Genomic DNA, 24,661 nt, shown 5'->3' on the forward strand with positions numbered 1-24,661 from the left:
GCACTATATTATGTGCATAAACGCACTTGATATCCCCAATATGTTCCTTCTTCCCTGGTAGGCTTAGATGATGAGACGACCTGGCGTGGTAAATCTAGATGTAGTACAGCATTCCAAATCAGCTTTAACATATATTGAAGATGTTGAATGCATTTGGCACTCATAAATGTAATTAATTCATTAATTGTTTACTAAGTAATCAAGGTGATTCTTTTTAGGTTCATAATTATAGAACTTATGCAGTAATGCTGAGAAGCAATGATTTGACATGAACATATTTGACTGAATGAACATGGCAACTTTTCATATTTAAATAAATATATCTCATATGGATATGGATATTTAGTGATCCTCTAGCAATAATACGGGCATCACATGCTAAGCTTAGCAAAGTTGAAATAAAAAAAATGGAGAAATTCTGTAATGGATTTTAATTGTAAGAAATTTCTTTCAAAACAAAAGGCCTAAATTACCATTTGTGCTAGCACAAGGGACACAAACAAATACTTCAAGATGATAATTGATAAGGATATGTAGAAAGGATGGGTGGAAAACCAACCCCCCAACAAAAAAAAGGAAGAATGTCAGCCAAATAGAAATCGTTTTTTCAATCAAGAAAATGATATTTAATTTGACTAACATGAGAGGGCAATGCATTGCAGGAGCTAGGGTATGACATTATGACAATCAGGACAACAGTTAAGTTTGCACAATCAGAAAAGTATGGCACTGTATGGTACAATTTTCATCAAGAAAAGATCATCAAACATCTCAAGCAGAACTAAATAAAAAAGACAAGCAAAGATCAATTTATTACCAGAATCCAAATTTCGGTCGGTACCCATGGCAACAGTAACTCTTCTTCCTGGTTTAAATATTTGGTCAACTATAACATTCTGCATATGTTGTTTACTGAATCAGATCATACACAAATAAACTGAAGCCTACTTAATAGCCATATTAAAAGGACAGAAACTGGCCAAAGTGATTTAATCTACAAAATAAAATTAACAATCAACATTACAACTTGCAAATTAAAATGAAAGAAAGGAAAAAGTAAGAGAAAAAGGAAATTCCGTGATGGTATTTCTAGATATCATTGTTGAACTTGTGGTCAAATGCCAAAATCCAAACAACTCCGTGCCAAACATGAACAAAAATGCAGATAAAAGGATATGCCTTCAGGGAGGATGTCATAAGAAAAATGAAGGAAATAAGAAAGAAGAGAAAGGGACTAATTTTCCCTCCCCTCCCCCAATTAATAACAAAAGTATTTAAAAAAAGTTAAGCTTTGGGCAAAGTAATCTACAACATGCATTATGCCCATACCTTCACTAACCCAACATCAACTAGCGTTGCCCCAGAGTTCAAGTGTCTTTCTTTTACAGTGACACCTATGAAGTTATTGCAATATATCAAAACCTGGCAATAGTAACAATGGAGCAAAATAACAAACATGTAACAGCAATGCCAATGATAAAAATGTTTCAGCTTTAACATTTTTTTGTGTGTGTGTGTAAAAGAACAGCAAAAATAAAAAGTTCAGATGAAGAGGATAAAAGGTCCTTTTAAAGTATTCAGAAGGCACCAATACAATAAACATCACCAACCATCTACATACCCATTAGAGAGAGCCAACAACATAACCAAGCATCATCCCACCAAGTGAGATAGAATAATGGATTATTATTTGACACCATTAAACTCCATCAAAGACCAAATTTGCAGATAGAGTAAGGTCCTTTTTAATGGTTTCTCCTAAATTTTTCTTAGGTTTTCCTCTGCCCTTTTTAAGTGAACATTCTCACCAAAGCCTTACTTATCACATGAGAAACCACCTTAGAATTTAGATGAACTCCTTTCATATTCTCCTTATTAGGCATGCTACTACACCTATCTCCCAAATAAATCCATTCCTAATTTTATCTCTTCCTTGTAAGTCTTCTCATTTACCTCAGCATTCTTGTCTCTACTGCACTTATTTTTGCTTATTAGTGATTCACTGCCCAACATTCACTGTCATAGAACATTTGTAATCTTTATAGTTGATTGGTAGAAAAAAGAAATATCATACTGGTTTAATATGTAATCTGCAATCACAAATTACAACCAGCTCGAATGCTATGTGTCACTCAAATTAAAGAAGCTCAACCAATTCCTGCACAAACCATATATTTCAAATCCTTCCATATCTACTGATTACTCTATATAACTGTTACAAATTATCCTAAAATGCAAAGGCCTACCTTCTCGATAAGGACCCCATTCATGTTTGCGCAAATGGTGTGGAGCATCAAGGGGTGGCAACAGGCCCTGCAAACAAAGAAAAAGAGGAATACAAACAACTAAAGTCAAGCATGGACTAACACTAACAGTCAACAAAACTAACAAACTTCAGAAATGCAAGGGAAGAAGCTAGTGTTTTGTTCCAACCACAAATCGTAGGCTGTTATGCATTGGAAAAAGAGCCTTCCTCAAATACTGAGGTGTCTCAAGATACTGCAGGATTTGCATCAGAAAAGAGGCACCACTTTCATCATTCGAATTATCCAGCACGGAATCATTATCTGGGTTACTTTTATTGTCGAACACAACCACCTATGTATACAAATAACAAATTATTCATATCAGCAAAAAAATTCCCAATACCAATAATAACAATAATAAATCATTTTAATCATTTAGTACCTATACTTGTGCCAACTTTTTGTTTAAGTCTTTATATCTAAAAGTAAAAACTGTGCTTTAGTCCCTATAAAAGCACTTTTTTGCACGTTTTAGTCCCTATTGTTAGTTTTCTGGCAGTGAAAGCCGTCACAAAATGGAGGCGTGAGGATTAAAATGTAAAAAAAAAAAGATTGCTAAACCTAATAATAATAAGCAAGATGTGAAAATGTAGAGAGCACAGAAGCTTTAGCAACCTCGTTGATTCGGAAAATGGTTGCGGCACGAGCGATTTGACCAGCCAACTGAAAAGGGAAAATAATATTAGAAAAAAAGAAGGGAATATTGAGAAAATGGAAAAAGGGGGGTCTTGAATTGAGAGTACCCGGGTAGCGAGCTCGAGAGTTGGAACGTTGTCAATGATGGAACCAGGCACGGCTATGCTAACTGTGGGTATTTTCATCTTCTTATTCTTTTTCTTAAGTTTCTTCTTATTGTGAGAATCATCGCTGTCGTCATTGTTGGTGTTGAGTTCCGGTTCCACCTCGCCCTCTGTTGCCTGCTTCTTGTTCTTCTTCGCCATTCCTTGCCTTCGATGGAGTTAGAGACTTTCGAGGGTTTTTGGACCTTTTCTTCGCTTATATTCCCTTTTTAAATATTTATAGTAATTGATAAATGATTTCTCACTATTTTTCTTTTTAATTTTATTATTTTGCTCTTAATTATTATTACTGGTGTTAACTGTTAACGGTATAAGAGCATACTTATTGATTGTTTTTTTAAAAAAATTGGTGTGAAGTAATTATGATTTTAATTAAAAGAATCAAACTCAATTTCACTTGAATCATTCATTTGTTAATTATTGATCAAATTTTATTACTTTAAATGATTTCTCATATATTTTCATTTTTTATTCTAAATAATTTTATATAAAATATGATTTTTATTGATTTAGTTATTAAAATACAATACTAATAATAACTTATTGTATTTTTTTTGGTAATTATTAAAAGATTTATTTTTATCTATAATAAAATTTGTACTTTGAATCACTCAATTGGAAATTATGATTCCCAAATTTAATCTCTACTTTCATTTTACTATGGTCATGCTCTTCGTAGTCAACTCCTTCTTGTTGTGCGTCTTCTCTCCTACTGCTCCCACACTATGCCGGCCTCAGGCACAGACCTGCCACCACCACAAGAAGGTGCAATGAGGAAGATGGAGAGAAGAAGAGAGTGAACGAAGGAAGATGGGAACTTTACAATCTTTGGGAGTGCACAAAGTAAAAGTGTGATGCATAAAGCAATTGCCACAGTCTTAAAGTTGTTGGTGCTCAACCCGAAATGCAGCCTATCAATTACCGGCTACAAAATGCAAATGCAACCTCCTCGCCTCATTCGGCCCAGCAATATTGGCGTCACATAGAAGAGTAAAATTCTCATCCAAAAACAATGAAAAATGGTGCAGCAAGGTATGGTATGCTTAGAGAGACTGGTATCCCCAAAATTAATGATACACAACTCAATTTTTATTTTAAACACTAGCTCAATACTTTTTTATCCTCTTTTATTTATATTTATATTTTTTTATCTAAATGTGTGACAACACATTGGATTGGATGTTTATCAATCAATTTTCTATCCCCGAGAATAATAATATACAAATCACTCTTTATTTTAAACATTTCACTAATACCTATCATTTATTTCTTTTCTTATCACATCATAAATTATATTGTGTTTATATAATTTTTTTCTTTTCTTTAGGTGTTGGATATAGCATATTGAATACCCCAAATAGAAGTATGTGATCCCCTCTAGTAATAGAAGAAAAACACACAAAGAAGACATACCTTATGAAATTTTGTAACCATTTAATATTTTTTTTTATTGGCTTTAACCATTTCATATGTTTGTGACTTGTGAGTATATCTCTCATTGAAATTTTTCAATACCGGAGAGGATATATACTCCAAACAAAATCCAGTAAAATCACACGCACATTTTTAAGACTCAATGCATCCAATCGTAAAACAGGGGAAGAAATTTCTAAGCCACCCAATTTAATCAAGCACTTCGATCACGAAACACATAAGTTTAGAGTTAATCTGGTTCTTTCATCGTGCTATTGGTGTTTGGTAAACATATTTTTTTAGATATTATTTCAATTAATGTTTTTTTGAGATACTACTTCTAGATTTGAGTGTTTTTTTATTCTTAAAATATTCATTAAATTAATTTTTTACTTTTTTATTGAGATTTTTTTATGTGTAAAAATTGAATATGATACTAAAAAATTTATACCATTAATTAATCATCATTGACATGATTTTTAGATAGTTATGGTAAAAATTAACAAACTTATTATATATAATAGTTGTGATTAGATAACAATATAAAATTATTTGATATTGTTATTAAATTAATTATAATATATTTTCTCTTATTTTATTTTTTAAAATTTATTATAATATTTATATTGTTTTTTTTAATACTGTAAGATTATAATTCAGGATATTGATAATCAATTAATATTATATACTAATATGCAATGGTATTTAAAAGTAGACAATATTATTAGTGTACTAATCTATAACAATAGATAAAAAAGGAAATATAATTTTGCAATTTTATTTTTTGGATCTTCACATTTTCGTATACATTTATTTCCTTCAATCTTGTTTCTATCTCTTACTCTTGGAATACAGTAATAATATGTGTATTAATTAAAGGATAAAATGAAAAGAAAATAAAAAAACGAAGTTAAATTGATAAAAAGTACCCGTTATATCTTACTCTCTGTGTATGCCTACATGATAAAAACTGTTACCTCTCACATTCAAATAAAAAATGATGCGTTGTGTAACTGCTATTTCGTTTCTATCCTATATTTCAATGTTAATCGTGTAACTGCTATAAGAATCCAAGGAATGCATGTTTGTGTCAGAAGAAATCTTGGTTGTTTTACTTGCCATCAATGCACATCTTTATAAAGAAGCCTCTATGTTCGTAGCATTCTGGTAAGCTCACATTCCAGAATGCAATTTTTTGACAGCTCCCCCCACATTCCATGCCGGACTCCCAACTTCGCAACATCTTTGGAATAACCAACCATTTTTTTTTCCTTCACCAACCACGCCATTACCTCGTTTAGAAATGAAGCATCTTTCATCGTTCCTGTTTTTCCCTTCTTTTCTCTCCCCCTCCCATAAAATTGTCGCAATTCCACAACACAACGCAATCAATTATTTTTCATTTTTGTCTTTTTAACGTTTTGCAGGTTTATGTAACATAAATTAATATACACATCAATTAAAAAATAATATAACGCAATAGAAATACAAATACACTAACGTCTTCCACTGGTCACTATAAAGAAAATATGATGTATACTTTTTATTTTAAATTTAGTTTCTTCTTTGCCTTCCAAGAAAAATAGTTTCTTCTTCTCTTAGCCTTTACGTTTGCTTATGCCTCAACATTTTAAATATCAGAAAAATTAATGCTTAGCTATGTCCAATCCTTGCATGCAGTTGTTGCAGAACATTAGGCATTTATTGATTGATAGTGGCAGTCGTTAAATTGCTATCCTCGTCAGCGCAATTCCTAATTGGCACATTAATACGTCACATGCAGTAGATTAAGTTCATTGACGTATGCAATTTTTCTTTTAAAAATATCGAAACTAACATTATTTTTTTAATTTACACACACACACATGAGTCAGCTGATTTTGTTGCTTATGAGATCTTAAAAACAAAATATCCATGACATCAACCTACACATTCCTGGAGAGAGTTTGCATAGTCATTTTCACGGACAATAAGAAATTGTTGATGACTTCATCTTCCTCTTCTTCTTATTTTCAAAATAGTCAGGAATTTATGTCTCGGTCCATTTAAGGTATAATCTAACTTAACTTATTTATTAAAATATTAAATTTAATTTTTTTAAAAGTTTATTTAGTTAAATAAGTCTCATCATAAACCTTAAGAAAAACTTATTAAATCTGATGGACCAATTCATTTAACAACAATATTTTATAATAAAAATATAATTATTAATTAAATTATAAAATTATTTTAGTAACATGAAGATTTAAATCATTTTAATTAATGTTTAAAATAAGTTAATTCGTATAAACATAGATAAATGGTAGGAATATAATTATTTTTTTTGTGTGATACTTAAAAAACTTTAGTAACATACCACATATAATATTTATAAGTAAATTTTATTCATATTTTATAATTTAAAATTGTTTTATTATTTTTAATGAAATTTTTTTATTTTATTTAAAAATAATATTTTTTACACTCTTTAATATGAAATATGAAATAGATGTTTAAATAAGTTAATGGACTTCGGATCATTAACAAATTCAAACTTAAACAATAAAATACATTAGGTGAAACTTAAGTAAAATCTAATCCAACCAACTTATTTTCACCTTGCTAACAAGTAACAAGGACAAACTAATAATTTATGCAATTGAAATCATCTACTGGACCTATGATTTTCATATGTGGTTGGAGACAGGATCTTGGCTACTGAATGAATATTTTTTATCAGTTGTAAAAGGCCAGAAAAGCTCAAAATGACGTTTGATTGCACAGGCATTGAAAAATATTGGGTCATAACTTGAGAAGAAAAAGCTCAAAAAATAATTATGAACAATTGGTGTGATGTATACGAGAATCCATTCCTATTTCAGAAATCAGAATAACGTTGGCCCAACCGCCCAAGTACGCAGTTGTGTTGAATTTGTTAATAATTGTACGTCATCCACCGATACAAAATCAAGAGTTCGTGAATTTAGCTTTTCCCTTGTTAGACTATTATATAATTGAGCAATTAGTGGTAAATTATTATAATTTAAATTTAACTTATAAATAATTTTGAGTTTATTATTCCTTTCTATTTTATATATATTTCTTGTACATTCACAATTAAACATGAATAGAATCTTAATTATTTCATTCCTTCAATATGATATTATAGAGCCATGAGTTTAACAACTAAAGTGATTCTTTTTTTCTCTTCTTTATCTTTTTGTTTGTTTATGGTCACCTACCAATACTTCCAATCTACCCATTAGATGGACAATTGTCAATTATCAAATCAATCATATCTTTGAAGCCAAAATTTCTTAATGGCTATATAATGACGATCATTTAATGTCTTTCATCTGAAATCATCCGTGATAGTTATATCTTCTTGCTTTTGTCATTTTGTTTCTGTCTTTTAGGAGGTTAAACCAATTTTTTTTTCTTCTATCTTATAGGTGGTTAAGTCATTTTTTGCTTCCGTCTTTTTAGGTGATTAAGTAATTTTGTTTATGTATTTTTAAGTGGTTAAGCTTTTTCTTATTTCTATCTTTTTAGGTGATTAAACCTTTTTGTCTTTGTCTTATGGTAGTTAAACATGTTTGCTTCTCTTAAGAGGTTAAGCCTCGCATTATGACTTCTACCTAATTGTTAAGTTTGTATTTGTTGGCTTTGATCAATGTGCATATCTTCTTTTCAAATATATTATCACTACTAAAAAAACCCTATTTTACATCGCACACTCTACGTCGGTCGTACAAAACCCGTCGTATTAGTGAACGCGGTGACATTTACGTAAATATATAACTATTTTATGTGCTGGATTTGGTGTTCAACGTCGTTTGTTTGAAACACCGTCTTTGTATCGTGGGCAGAGGCATTTTGAAACTTATCTAAGACGGTGGCTTACTAGACACCGTCGTTGACCTAGTAACCTACAAAGACGGTGTTAGATATACACCGTCGTAAAGGATGTGATTTATATACTTGGGCGTACCTCCAGAAAGGTATTGTCTGACGAAAACCAAAAGTTCCCGTCGACTGTGTCCCTCGCGCCACCCTCACATTGTGCCCTTTCCCCGACATTGTCGCGTTTGCCGACCTCCGAACACCGTCTTGGTCCCACCACCGCCACGTTGTCAAAGTCGTGCCCCTTTGAGTGGTGTCGCCACTTGCTTCGCAATCGTGAAGGTAAGATGTTTTTGGTTTTTTGTTTTGTATTACTTGAAGAAGTGATAGTATTAAGGGTTCACTTGCAATTGTTGAGTTGAACAAGTTTTGTAGTACTTTCGCATTTGGTATACCTAGACATGTATTGTGTGTTTAGGGTTTAGCCCCTATGCTAGGCATTGCAAGTGTAACATCTACCTGGGCTCCCATAGTTTCTTAAATCAAAGCCAGTCGCCATTTGGTATACCTAATGCATTTGTTCAGGACCTAACTCATCCAACTCTCTGTGTGTGTATTTTTGCTTCCTTTTTATTAGTATGCTAGCAGCTTCCTTTCAGTAAAGTGGGCGTACATGTATTGAGTGCTACATTTTGTGTGCTTTTGCCCTGTGTTTTGATCCCAATGGCCATAAAGAGGGTCTTGTACTCGACAGAGGGTAAGAGGGTCTTCTACTTGACAGAGAATAACATCTTTATTAACGTAGATACATAAACCGCGATGTTGATATGATGAATACAACGCCGGCTTTAACATAAATTGTGACGTTGAACGCTTAAGACAACGACGACTGTTACGGAATATCCGTCGTTGCTTTGATGTTTATGACGACTGTCATAGGGTGGACCTGACATTGCCTTCTTTTATTACAAAGACGGGTACATATGGCTTGACCGTTGTAATCGTTGTCGGCATACAACGACACCTGAAGCAAAGTCGGTGTCTGGTCCGACGTAGAACTACGATTTTGACCAATGTAGATCCTTAGTTTTCTAACCCTGTATATTTTTGTGTCACAAATTTATGATGAATAAGATTGATATTCTCTTGGTCACCACCGTTTTACGAGATCGTATTAGACTATTAATATAATAAAACAATTAACTATAAATTATTACAATTTAAATTTAAGTTATACATAAATTTAAATTTAAGTTATAAATAATTTTAAATTTATTATTCTTCAGTATTATATATATATATATATATATATATCTTTTATAACTCACAATTAAATATAAATAAAAAATTAATTATTCCATTCTTTCAATACTCCTCCTCAAGTATACATACCTAAAGAAAAAGACCCGCAGAATTGGATTCACTTAAATAATATTTCAACTTTTTCCCATCACTTCTCCCTTTTTCAGAATTAAATTTTCAAAAATCCAAACAGTTGGTTGCCCATGCGCCGCGACGGCACCGTATCAGAGTACCTTGCAATATGATCGAATACCTGCAAAGAAGCAAATGTCAAAAGGATATATATATATATATATATATATATATATATATATATATATATATATACGTTCCTTTTACTGTGCATGTGTATATATAATTGCGACCAGATGCGAAACTTCAGGAAAGATGCTGTACTGTGCAAAGCAAATATTAGGTGCTTTTGTGACGAAAAAAAGTGATGGGTTATTCGAACTATGCTAATGTTTAAGGATGAAAGGTGTGGGAATTGTGAGATATATGCATGTAAAGCTGATATATAGCCAACATAGCACAGATATTCCGATCCTTGGAAATAGATCAGTGCTATAAGCTTTTCATAACCTTACTACAGCTTAGTGTTCTATACTCGTATATTATTGAACTAAAGAACCATCCAATATCGGAGGACCGGCTTTTAAGGCATTACTAGATGATCGATTTGAACTAGCTAGTGGACTAGTGGTAAAGTGTTTGGGTAACTTGTAATTAAGTCTTAAGTTTAAATATTTAAAATGTATTTTTTAATCAAGTAATTCTATTTTTTTATCCACAATTATTAATTGTTGGTATTTTTAATTTTTTTTTAACTAGAAGATTTAAGTCTGGGATCTCTCTTACCTTCCTTTCTTCCTTCGTTACTAAACCAACTTTATATTTCCTAATACTAATAGTATATATTTTGTATATAATATAGTTTTAAATTTTTAATTTGGATGCTGCTGATTGTTGTTATTGCAATTTAACATGCTTTGTACTTTTCTTCTTCTTATTAACTAAGCTAGTATATATGATTTTTTTAACTAGTGTGAGAAAATATTTAAAATATAAAATATTTTATTGAAAAGTATTATATTTAAAATACAAAGACACTTAGCATTTGTTTTTCAAGTAATAAAAAGTTTAAAGTCTGTATTTCAATCCTTTAACTTATGCATCAAAATACACCGGATAAAAAAATGGTATTATTAAATTGGTGAGATTTTATCCAAATGTCTAACAAATATTTTCTATTTTTATGTATTTAATTATTGGTGATAATTAAAATCACATGTGTCTATTTATGTATAGTAAAAAAATAATTTTTCATAGTTTTTCCTAATTAACTTTTACAATGCAATACTCACACGTAATTTTTAGTTTGAACAGTGTAACTATGATTTTATTTCACAGTTTACTTGACTTGTCTATACTTCAAAGTAAAATTTTAATATGAATAATTATATTAAATATTTAATTAAATAATATAAATATTTAAGAATACTTAGATTAATTGGATTTTACTATTTTTATTTGTTTTATCAAAAAATAATTTTCCTCCTATATATAAAATAAATCTACCTTAGTTAAATATTTAAAATTTTAAAAATTATCTAATAAAACACTCTATTTAACACATTATCTTGTATATATTTATAAAAACTTTGACAAATATATATATATATATATATATATATATATATATATATATATATATATATATATATATATAAACAGAGGGGACGGGTGAAGGGAGGGAAAGTATATTAAACAAAAAAATACTGCAGGAGGAAAGTAAACTATCCATTACACTTAGGAAAAGTTTGGTAGGGGTGTTGTGTCCGGAGAATCATCAGTCCTATGAATAAAATTTATTGGATTGATCATTCAAAATATTTAGATAAATTAAATTAAGAGTTATATAATATTTTTTATCATTTATCTTAATACAATAAAAACAATATAATATTTTTAGTGTAGTAAAAAAAAAAATTAATAAAATAAGATTTTCACTTTCTTCCATAAATTTTTTTATGAAAAACTATTTAAGAAATATTATTTTCCATGAATGTGAATTTTTTAAGAGAAACTAAGATTCTGATCCTAAGATTCTCATCAAACTAAAAGTTTCTCCTTGGTGATAAGAACTAATTATATGTTAATATACTTCTAAACTGAATGTGGGTTCCACAGCAAATCTGATAATCGATTCTATGATATCCAAATAATCAATAAAAAAAACCTGTTACTGTTGCGCGGAAGCACAGCGAACTCGATTGATCGCTTCACAATAGAATATTTGGCTGAAATTTATAAATGTTTCTCTCCTGTGTCACCGCCATCTTGCTTCCCACCACTTGAAAGCTCAAATGCAGGAACTCCCAATGAACCATGCATATTCTAGAATACCAAGATGATAATAGAATATATCCAAGACTGGTAGAAGTAACATGTACTCATTAATGATGTTTATGTGTGCAAGTTGAGCCTTGGTTAGAACTGAATAGCTATCTGTTATGCAGTGTTAGTCACTGTCTGAAAACATAACTAATCTTTAATTATGATGTTTATAAAACTTTTCAAGGGCTCGATGTACTTGTGCTATTAGCAATTTGATCAATGACCATTAGTTGATTGACATGTTTGCATGGTTTACGTAGCAATGTAACTATTTGTTAAGTGTTGAAAAGGAGAGGGCTTAAACAAACTAGAATTATTAAAAGGGTGATCGACACTCACACATGGTCAAAAAGGTGGGTGAGGGAAAAAAATTCGACTTTGTTTCCTTGCTTGTTTAAGCGATGAACTGGATTCTCTTGTCATTCCCAATAAAGTTCCTATTATTAAAAGATGATAAATTTATGGTGAAACAATTTGAAAGCATGGCTAACCTTAGGCGTCAATTAATTAAGTCCAAAAGGATATGACGTATACTTTGTCAAAGATTCTCCATTACAAAAAAAAACAAGGCTAAAGAACATGCATTTACATATGGATTCTGATGCAAACATCATACTTTCACTCTCTAATCAAGTTGTCATACCTAGCTAGCTACCTCCCTATAGGTTTAAGCCTTTAACAGGAAAAAAACAGACACTCAAATTGGTACTATGAGATACGAAATATTTTCTGATCAGTTGGCGCACATAATAATATATTCTTGTCGAGTTTGCTAAGGGAAAAAGCGCTTTGGCATCAAAACACCATGTTTAGAAGTACATATGGTTAGTGAGCTTTTATATATATATATGTGTGTGTTTGTGTTTGTACGTGTATATGGAATGTGAGAAAGCTATATTAGCCAAACTCATGAATATTATATATGGTCAAGATTAAATTTAGCTAATTAATAATAATCTTAATCCTTCATATAAACATAGTTAAAGATTTTTTTAGTCTCTTTCATGACAAGCTTCCTATGTGTACACACACAAAAGTAAATACGATGCTTAGTGTTTACTGTTTAGGTTGATATATATATGCGATATACGTTTCAATTTATGTTTCGCTGAGTTTCATATCATGCTAATTAAAGCTAACAATTAGTGCACTGTAAGCAAATCAAATTCCGGTGCCTGCATATAAAGATGCTGATGCTTGTTTACATAGAGATTCTCTCCATGACGAATCAACATTAGTTCAATTCATATGAACGTTCTTTCAATACACACCGGGAGGTAGCAAAATCAAAAATTAATTTCTAGCCAGCGATAGTGGAATATCTCTGTCATTTCTTGGGCTTAACCGGGGTAAAGTGTAAACTGTAAAGTTTGAAACTCAAACAAATTGGGGCAATAAAATTTAAGAGTTTAATTTTGAAAACTATGCATGTAAAAAAACGTCATTCATCAATAATTATCGTCACATTATTTACGATGTTTAAAATAATCTAGGAATATATACAGTCCTTTTTTTTATAACATTAACATGACAAATATTATATAAATTCTTAATTCAATGCTCTTTCAGCGATCGACCCAAAATGAAAAACATTTTTAATTTAAGAATCCAACATATATTTCACTGTTAATCTTCAATACCCGTTTCAGTATTAGTATATCTATTTTTTAATTAATAATAATATTTAACCTCTACTGGTACTACTGGTATACCGTTTATTAATTGTTTGCTGATTTAAAAAGAAAATAGCCGTTTCAGTTCATATCAGTGTATCTATTTTTATTGACTTTAAAAATTGTACTTTGCAGTAAATACACATGTGGACTTAAGGACTTTGAGAGGATAAAATTTTCACGACTCCATTATTTCCTTTTCTTCTCCATCTCCTTCCTCTACCGAAATATTTTTTTTTTATATTCAACTACATATATATATTTTTATAAAAAAAAATTATCGACAAATATTAATTATTAATTGTTATTAACGAAAACAATTCAAATTGTAATATTTATTTTTCTCTTTCTTCTTTCTACTATCAAGTTAATTTTGTAACTCCTTAATTATATTCTTACACTTTACTTTCTGAATAATATATTTTATGTAAATATTTTTTTCATAAGTAATCAGCAAGTTGATACATGAAATCCATTTGCTTATTTTTGGTCCCAGTTTTAACCGTACATTCAGTGAAGAAACAAAATCTGCTTTTGTTGGCTAAAATTATTATCCAAAGATAAAATAATAAGAGTTTGTATATTTTATCTATTTGATAAAAAAATAAATCTAAAACAATAAATTTTGGTACAAAATTGTCCAATAATGTAATAGGAAATGTAACCTATAACACTATAAGTTGATCTAGTTAGATAAGTTGAAGGATTTGAGTTTATTCGGCTTCGAATATTAAAAAATTCCGAAAAATAAAAAGAAGCAGCTTTGTATCGTTGTTGCCAGTCCAGAAAGAATAGGCAGAAATTGAAAGTGTGATTGTGTCACGGGAAAGATCTGCGTCAAAAACTGACAACCATAATAGGACATGAAGATAATCTAAACAAGAATTCAAGAATTGAGCTATAATTCTTAAGTCCCTGACAGCTCTTACCTTTGCATCGTTCCCAGAATGCCCATTTTAAGTTTTTTAATACTTTCCATTTTGAGTCAGTACTTGGGGTTTCTTTATGGAACTGGTGGGTTAGCATGTTACCATAAAAAGGTGGCATTTGGTATCAAACACCTAGTTAAATTAAAACTTATATAGACGTAATACAACTAAGGAATGTACAGAGTTAATTAATCTGATTTATTTAGATGTGCAAAATTACAGTTTGAAGTTGTAAAAAGAATTTGTCAGGAATACAATAATATTACTTATCCACAAAAGCCTACAAAATAGGTAAAGCTTGGTGTGCCAACATGTTTTCTCAATTTAAATATAAAGCAATATAGTTTGACCTATATAATTATTATTTATTTAATGTAGACATTCTTAATTTGACTTGGTTATTAATTTTTAAAATAAAAGTAATCATATTTAAAGATGAATAAATTGTTGATTTGAGTAGTACTAATAGATTTAATTTCTTTAAGTAATGTTTCCTTTTAAATCCTATGCACAGAAAAAAATATTATTGATAAAAAAAATCACTAAATGTGATTAGTCAGTTTTTTAACGAAAATTAATCATCTAATTAATAAATAAATAGGACGTTGGCTTAGGCACATAAGACTAACAATCCATTTATTTTAAGCTTATATAAAAAATAGTTTTTTAATAAAATAATTATTTTTTCTGTTTTTTTATGGATTTGTTGGGTTGTGCACACGAGATTAAGGGTCCATTTATTCTAAGCTTATAAAAAAATAGGTTTTTAATAAAATAATTAGTTTTATTTTATTAATTTGTCTAAACTGTTTTTGATAATATATATATATATATATATATATATATATATATATATATATTGATTTTTTTAGAAAGAAAATCTTATCTTCTTTTTGAAAAATCACCTTTTTTAAAAAAAGTATTCATTTTAAAACCACTTTTTTTTAAGTTTAAAAACAAACTAGCCTTGAGTTAAGAGCGTGTAATATAATGTAAATCCACTAGTCTTTTCTGTGTGTGCAATGTAGATTAATTAATATATTATGAATTTATACTACTAATACGGTAGTAACGGAAAGGTTAACATGCTCTGAAAATAATTTATTTAGTAGAAAAATTTATCTTTAAATTGTGTAAATTTTTTTTGGATCTTTTATATTACTATTAATTAATAATTCATTTTTTAATTAATTTCCACGAGCACGATTAAAGAACACTTATAATCTTTAATCTTTAACCTAAACAAACATCATGAAGTATTATTTTTTGTTTATGATATACTTTAGTTTAATTTTACAATATTTATATTAATGGATCAATTTTTTTTCAGATAAAAATTTACCAACAAAAGCAATCCTAAGAGTTTTTTACCCAATTAATATAAATAAATAAATTATTAATTCAAATAATATATCAAAAAATTATTTACCTAAATGATTAAAAACACTATTCAAGTAAGAAATCGATTTTCTTCAAATCAATTTCTCACCCTTTTTTTCTTAGTTCAAAAATTGATTCCTGAGAAATCAATTTCTTAACTATCTTTTTTTAGTACACATTTAAAAATTGATTCATAGAAAACTGATTTCTAAACATATATTTAAAAAAAAACACTCAGTTATGAAATCGATTTTTTAGGAACTGGTTTTTTAACTTTTTTTTCTTTTATTTTTTTTAAATCATTTTTGTATTTCTTTTATTTATTTATTTTCCTTTTTAATTTTCTATATTCATGTTTTGTTTAAACTAAAAATAACATTGTTTTGCATATTTTGTTGTTAATTTTTTGTATATTTTTTGTTTTATCCTTTTTTGAAGAGTTGAAATTCTTTGTATTATTGAAATCTTTTTTAAAAGTGAGTGATAAAATCCGTCAATTAAAAAATAAAAAAATTAAAACGGTTGATTTGAAAAAATATAAACACGAAAATAAGCATTATGAATTAATTTATTTATATTATTTTGGTAAAATAAAATTTAACTATGTAAAAAAATTATAAGTGAGAAATGGGTTTGAAAAAAAATGATTCCTCACCTGCTAATAATTTGTATCATTCATATAAATAATTTTTTGGATGTATTATTTACATAAATAATTAATTTATTTGTGTTATTTGAGTAAAAAACTTGCAATCCTAACCCTTTACAAAAGAAGAAATATCAGCAAATGACAATTTTTTTATAATGTACGTAAGATGAGAGAGCTCCTTCCTTTAAAAAAAAATAAAAAATAAAATGAGAGAGCTCCTAAGGAAGTGTTCACGCTGCATCTCAGTTTCATCATACCTACAAATACTAACATATATATATAAAATAAAGAATTTAATCTCTTAACATATTGACTGGTTCTTGTCTCCCCTATTTCTTGAGTCGCTGATACAAAGGATGTGTGTGAAAAAAAGTTGGATTGAACGTAACCCCATGTTTTTTCCACTCCATCATTGTACTGCTCCGTTTTGAATTTTAAAATGCGTAAACAGACTTTTGGAGCCTTGCAAAAAGCAAAACAATCACTCACAACAAAATTACATTTTCAGCTGTATCAAGAAAATAAAACTACTGCTTAAACTTTTTTCAAAGATAAAACCTGGTCTGGTTTTCAATTTTAGGAATATACAATTCATATATGACAAACACCTAATTATTAATTTTTGATGTTTGACAATTAGAACTCCTTAATTTAAGTTTGACTTTATTTTAAAAAAATGAAATTACATCTCTTCTAAATACACATTTGAAAATAACATCACTATATTAATATTGGTCACAGACAACGATTTTTTTTTAAAAAAAAAAACTGATGTGAATGCCACTAAAACGTGTATCCTAAGCATGTTGGGGCGTGCTATGATGAAGGAATTTGAATTTGTTTCACCATGATCGACAGAACATGTCCTGCCGCGTAGGACTGACTGTTGTGTCTATCCCAAAATTTCAAACCCTAGGCAGAAAATAAGGTCATGGGATCCTGTTTTTATGGCTCCAGATTTTCCCAAAGCACAATCATTGTAGCAGGCAGTCATCAAACATTTACCAAACACCCCATTTGAGTGAATCATAAATTCCTGACGGTAAATCGGTAAAACATTGATTTTTTCATTTTCCCCATAAGATTTTGTTCATCATTTTGCATAAAGAGGAGGAATAATTAAGCAGTTACCATTTTTTTCAAAGGCTATGTACTGATATTTCACTCCTCCTTTTTAACTTTCTTTGAATAAATTAGCAATCAACCTAATGTTGGCCCTACATGGTATTAAAACCCTAGACAAAACTCAATGGCCTTCAAAAATAACTTCATAAGATTCTGAATATAAACAGAAAAGATATCGCTATCAAGCACAAATATGAGAATCCATGTGTGTTCTGGCCTTTTGTGTTTTCTTTTGGAGAGGAATATATAGTAAAAAAGCTGGTTATTTTGCATCCAAATAAAACCCTCCTGTCTCTCCCATTTTTCGTTGATTTCCACATAAGGACATGCCTAAAAGCCCAGTTTTTTTTTTTGCAAATTCAAGATTGTGAACAAGGAAAATTCTCTCATGTGATTATATTCAAACAGATATCCACAAAATATTATTCTATAGTGTAAGATCACGTTAGAAACAGAAACACTGTACTACCAAAAGTGAGAAATCTTCTTTCTTCCCCTTCCTGCCCTCCTCGTTTTTCTTATTTTGAAAATTCACTTTTTTTTTTTGTTTAGTGGTGGAATAAGAATTGTATATTTCAAGTGGCTCAAATGGCCCCCCATTCCCTACTTCCCCAGGACACTTTTGGGGACTACAAATTCATTCCCACCCTCCCTCACTTCTTCCCATGCCAATGCCAACCAACTCTTCCATTCTCTCCCTCTCAATAACTTGCTTGTAGTCTAAAACCTCATAGTCACATACCTGCGCTTCTTTTCTCACCCCTCACAAAACAGAACACTCTGTTTTCCACTTCTTTATTCTTCTTTTTATCCACCTTTGAACATCTCAACAAGTCACCACATGGCTGCAATTGTGCACCACGGATTGCAGTCACACCTTGAGTCCCAACACACTGAGTCAATAGCACTCAAACTGAGGCTCCCTTCCTCAAAACCACCCCTTCCTCAACTCATTGATTTAGCCTTCAAACCCTCTTTCTGGGATTCAAGTTCAACCATCAAACCCCACAGCGAAGAAAACAATAACAACAAGAAGTCCACACCCGCAAACCCCAATTCTTGGAGCTTCCGCGAAGCACTCTCCAACGTCACAAAAGAACCATCACAGAACCAAACCACCTACGTGCACCCTCAGCAGAAACGCTTCTCCCTGAGCCTCAGTCCAAAGAGCCTCCAGCTGTGCACCGAAAACCTCGGAAACGAAAGTGGCAGCGACAGTGGCAGTGACAGTGATGAAAACAGCATTGACATGTTCTCCTCAGTGAACGGGAATTCGGGGACAAGGGAACAAACCCAACAAAGGCAACCTCGTCAACTTTCGACAGCGAAGAAAGCGAAAACCCAGAACTTTCCACCCCCTTTGACAACGATAAGGGGGGGATCAGAATCTCTTCGCGTGAGACCTCACCGCGAAGATGGACGGCTAGTGATTGAAGTCACCAAGGTCCCACCTAGTTCCTCGTGCTTTCATGCTGAACGAAGCCATGGCCGCCTTCGCCTCTGCTTTCTGACAAACCACACTCCAAGTTTTGAGACGGAAGCAGCAGCAGAAGAAGAAGATGACGTTGAAGAAAAAGAACCATTCGTCAATGATAAAGGATTCGAAAACGAAATAGGTGGACAAGTAAAAGACACTACCAAAGAAGAACAAGAGGAAACAGAGGACGAAACAGGGGAGGAAGAAGAACAAGATGAGGAATGTGTTGCATGTGGGTATGTGAAGAGTGATGTCATTATCATGGAAAAGTACGAGAGGCTGAGAAGGTGCAAAGAAGGTGGTGACCACGAGAACTATGAATTTTTAAATTGGAGTGAGCCACGTTTGGTGGCTACTTCGTAAAGCTAGTTTAGTTAGCTAGCCACTACTATCTTGAGATTTTTGCATCTCTATTAATAAAAAAAATTTACATTTGTCTTTTTCCCAAATTCTCTTTTTGTCCTGTTATTTTTTTGGGGGTATTTTCTTTTACATGATGAATCATTTAATTCCCCCGTTTTTCCATAAACTATGGTTCTGGTCGGCAGTTATTATCGTTACTCTGTTTCCGGGACACGCAACCAACACACGCAGAGACAAGGCTTGTTTGGGTAGCCGAGAGTTTTTAATTTTAAGTGATTCATTCATTCAAACAAAAGGCACATTTTTGAATTTCCGTGGTTATCGCAGGTTAATTTTGTTTCCATGAATGGATGTGTGATTCTAAGAATTTGAGAAAAGCGTGAGGAGATGCTGTGGATATTGGGAAAGGAGACAAGGGTTGTTAATTTGTCAAACGTAGTAGAAAAACAGGATGGTGAATAATGAAAATAATAGAAATTGGTGCAGAGTGGGTGTGGATATCACTGTATCGTGGAATCTTATTAAAAGATTTTAAAAAAATTCTCTGATAAAGGAAAAGTAAATAACGACCAAAATTACCATTGGGGCCGGCTACACTACAATGATCTAAACCATGTGTATAAGGACATATATTTCAACATATTTTTTCTATTACATTTTATTTTTATTTTTGGGGTTTAGGGTTTATTTAATTAGTCTCATGATTTTATATTATTTAATAAATTTTAATTATTAATAATAAAAAATATAAAATACAACAACCTGACAAAAAATCAATATAAATATTATCATAAATTATCATATATATTATTTCCTCTCTCAAAATAATAATAATTTTAATGAGAGAGAAAATGTAACAAATAAATGAAAAAATATAATAATTTTATAAAATTAACTTTATATTATTATTAATTTATTCATAATTTTTGTTATCTACCATTAATATTTTAAATAATATAAATAAAGAAAAATAATTAATATTATATTAAAAACTAAAATAATAATTATGTTTTCGATAATTTTTTTCCTATCCGATCATTATAATAGATTTACCGAATATAAAATTAGAGTAATACCAATTCTCTACAAATGCGAGGTAAGAAAGAAAAAAAATCATAACAGTGATCAGTGTTTTTACAAGGGAGAGTGCAGTGCACTAAAAAATTGAAACAAACATTGTGTGGGCTTATACTTTTAAAATTCATGTACGATCAACACGTGGACAACCATAATGTAGGCCACATAACTTTTATAATAATCATTTAAAAGTATACCAATTCTAATTTCTTATTGGCCAATTATATAATTTTTTTATACCAACAGTATATAAAAAAGTTAAACTCAATTAACACATTAATTTTTTTATCCGTTAACACATTAAATTATTAGATAATAAACCTTTGGCGTAGGTCGCTTTTATATTTACATTTTTTTCCATTACATTTTTCATTGCTTAATAAGTTGAATAGTCTACTTACTAAAATAATTATTATGTAAATGACAGTATAAAAAAAGTATATATTTATCATTTGTTTAAATATTTTAAGTAAAATGTAATAATTTATATTTATTTTTTATGATAATAAAATATTCTTGATTATTCTATGAGTATGCAATAAATATGAAAATGTTTATAACATTTTTATTAGAAGAACTCATCTTGAGTTTTTGAATGATTTTTAATGGATTTCATGATATGACGTAAGAATTTTTGTCATTTTTTATTTTAATGATAGAATCTAATTTAAATTTTTGGATTTTATTTGAACAAAAATGATAATAGTCTCTTTTTTTCTCATTTACATTAAAAAATAATATTTTAGTTTTTTTTACGAGTTCTCCTAAAATTCAACCTCCTAATTAACATGAGTTTTTGAACTCAATAACCTGATTAATAATGCTCTTTGTTCATTCATGTCTTGAGATAAACTAATAATGAGATTAAAGGGGTTTCACTCAAAAGACAAAACCACCTCATTCATTAATGGGAGAGTCCCCACCAATGCATTTTCAGAAGGTGGCACAGAAGCTGTAATAATTTAATGGGATAAATTGGTATCCAAAATAAATAAATAAAAATATTCTTTGTCACGAAAAAAATACTATTATAACATTATGTATTTTTATTTGTGTGAAAAATTGTTTTATTGTACACAAATTTGTGGGAAAATTTAATAAATTACAGAAACAAATCCCACGTAAAAAACGAAAAAAAACTTTTGAAGAATAAACACATGCCATCAACTAGTAGTACTCTAAGATGTGTTTGGTTTAGGGGAGAGAAATATTTTTTTTAATTAAAGTAAAGCATAAAATATATAAGTCTCATGAAATAAAATACAAAATATCTCTTTCCACTGAAACAAACACAGCCTATAAGAAAATTGCTGTTAAAATGAGTGTAGAGCTCTGCGGACTAATGGCCGGCAGGCATGTTTTGGGTTTTGTATTTACGATCATTGTAAGTAGTTAACATTCTAACCAAGTACAGTAATCAACAAGTACGTACAATACTAGGTATCAATAAGCATTTAATTGATTCAAGTTGTCACGTATAGAGTCGTGTAATGGTGTGTTTAAATATGCGTCCAGTCAACATTAATGATCCTTAAGAAAAAAATTGACGTTTAATGTGTTCAAGAAAAGTGAAAAAAAATAAACAGAGACTTATAATTTTGTAAACAATAAAAAAAAATTGTGTAGGAAAAGAAAACATAACTAAATTATTCACAATCAAGACCCTTAGTTAATATTCACAAAAAAAGACTCTTAGTTAAGAGCCTTCAATTCATTTTAAGAACACCTAATTAATTTGGGGGGGAATATTTTAGTTCCCTTCTTCGTAAAAAAATAGTTTGATATTTCTTGAAGGTATCATTTGATTTGAAAACTTTCAATCTAGGAAACACCGGTAGGCACGAGATAAAGTCATGATATGACACAAATATAGGTACGAGACAACACAATTATTTACTTAAAAGTATCATGTTTCTTAACTTTCAGTTACACAAAGTAGGCACTGCAATTTTTTTTTTCCAATGTTCTCTGGTAACATGTGTATGGGTGAAAATATGTTAGATCAATTTATAGGGTATATAACCTGATTTATATAAAGTCGAATCTGAATTAACTTATTTAATTAAAAGGTTAGATTAAATTAAATAGATCAGATTTATATTTATTAAAAAGTATTATAAACCTGATAGATTAGCCTATATATATATATATATATATATATATATATATATATATATATATATATATATATATATATACTTATATTATTTTTTATACTAATATATATTTATATTATTTTTTGGGTACAATTAATTATTTTTTTAAGACTAGCAGACTTTGATTACACATATTATTATTTCATAACTTTCATTCTTATAATCAAATAAAACTTTAATTAGAATTTAAGTATAAGTCATGTGTCCCTTTATATTCCTCATTATTTTTATTGATTTTTCTATTGTGTTTAATGTTTCCTTTTCCTTTAACTTTCTTAATATGTTTCTACTTCATAGTAAAAGGAATATTAAAGATTTAATATGAATAAGTTTTTGATAGGCTATAGGCCCAATTAGACTGTCTGACCTGACCTATTCTCATCCCCAGTAACATGTATGAATTTAAACTAAATATGTGTGTAAATATTTTTTTTTTATATAGTATTGATAATGAAAAAAAATAATCATATGAATAGTAGATAATGGATGCCCCGTCCCCTGGGATTTGAATAATTAAACGAGTACTTACGAGTAAAATATTTTTTTTCCTATCTAAAAGCTTAATTTTTTTAAAAAGATCTAAAAGCTTAATTGAACCTCTATATTTAGGGAACTCAATCAATTAACAACATTTAAGCATAACATGTTATTTCCTTACACTTTTTTTTAATCAACAAATTAATTATATATTAATAAAATAGAATCTAGTATAAGAAATACCAGACCCCGAAACGTTAAATTACAAACATAGCTTCAATCAGGGGCACTAGTTGAAAAGTATTTATGAACAATAAGCACATAAATACATGCCAAACCAGGGGCATATGAAGCGCATGAAAAAAGTTCCCACCCGTATACATAATCGTTATTCCTTTTCAAGTGATATGGCATGAGATGCACCATCACTTCTGGTAATGAGAATATTCGTTAATAAAATAAAATAAAAACAAAGCTGGAAAACAAGTACGCATAGAAAGGAGAAACTGATTTCATTACATATTGTAAAAACAAATACAGGTGGAAAGTGACATAAATGAATACCAAGTACCAAATTGAAACATGAAATGTCGGGAACAAAATGATGCATGGTTTACGTCATAGGAGATTTTTTCCATTATAAGAGTTTAAGCAAACAACAAAATGGTCTCTAAGTCGGTTAAGTTAGTTAAATTGCATAACAGAAACTGTTAATCCATGAGTTGTACTCAGGCCTATTATAACCCCCCCCCCCCCCCCCCCCCCCCCCCCCCCAAAAAAAAAAAACAAAGTTTAGTGTATTAAGAGAGTTTTAATTAGAACATCAACCTTGTTAATAATTGTAATTAAGAGATAGTAGTTAATGGCTTAGAAACGATTATTTTATTAACTGTTTCTTTTACAATTTATGAAAAACGTATATAGATTAAGTGAGATTCACAAAACTTTAAATTCAATAAATTTCAATCAATAATAAAATATGAATTAAAAAAAATGCATTAAATAATATATTATTAACTTCTCTCCAACCCAAAAGTTATCCCATCAATAATGCACTTTTCTTACCACTTAAGTTATATTGGACCTTTCTTTCCGAGAAAATTTGTGTTTCTTAATTTTGGTCTAATAAATTCGCTCTATAATCCAATCATATAATTTTAGGAAAAATGGGATAAAAACATAGAGCACTTTAAAGAGGAAAATTGGAGCACTTTGAAACATTGAACTTTTCCCCCCTTCTTTTATGTTTAGGTGTGTACTCTTTTTCCTTTCCTTCCTTTAATTTATACTTTTTAACATGGAAGATTTTGGTGGC

At 29.8% G+C, this 24,661-nt stretch overlaps 2 protein-coding genes across 3 annotated transcripts in view; one reads left to right on the top strand and one right to left on the bottom strand.

The window, feature by feature from the left end:
• Nucleotides 1–3,292, bottom strand: part of LOC100786821 (uncharacterized) — a gene marked incomplete in the record, with an annotated part of 5,779 nt that extends 2,487 nt beyond the window's left edge. Inside the window, 9 exon segments of one of the 2 annotated variants that reach the window (NM_001255482.1) lie at nucleotides 1–5; nucleotides 8–18; nucleotides 20–94; nucleotides 818–896; nucleotides 1,330–1,394; nucleotides 2,247–2,313; nucleotides 2,434–2,598; nucleotides 2,922–2,969; nucleotides 3,050–3,267. In NM_001255482.1, coding sequence (NP_001242411.1) covers nucleotides 1–5; nucleotides 8–18; nucleotides 20–94; nucleotides 818–896; nucleotides 1,330–1,394; nucleotides 2,247–2,313; nucleotides 2,434–2,598; nucleotides 2,922–2,969; nucleotides 3,050–3,247 — 713 coding nt within the window. 2 annotated transcript variants of the gene reach the window in all.
• A 15,044-nt stretch (nucleotides 3,293–18,336) lies between these two features.
• Nucleotides 18,337–19,722, top strand: LOC102660320 (protein FANTASTIC FOUR 3). The gene has a single exon (XM_006589538.4). It carries the CDS (start codon nucleotides 18,638–18,640, stop codon nucleotides 19,634–19,636), a length of 999 nt encoding a protein of 332 aa, XP_006589601.1. The 5' UTR covers nucleotides 18,337–18,637; the 3' UTR covers nucleotides 19,637–19,722.
• Nucleotides 19,723–24,661: the final 4,939 nt, after the last annotated feature.

This window comes from Glycine max, chromosome 10, assembly GCF_000004515.6.
Source record: "Glycine max cultivar Williams 82 chromosome 10, Glycine_max_v4.0, whole genome shotgun sequence".
Taxonomy (NCBI): Eukaryota; Viridiplantae; Streptophyta; class Magnoliopsida; order Fabales; family Fabaceae; genus Glycine; species Glycine max.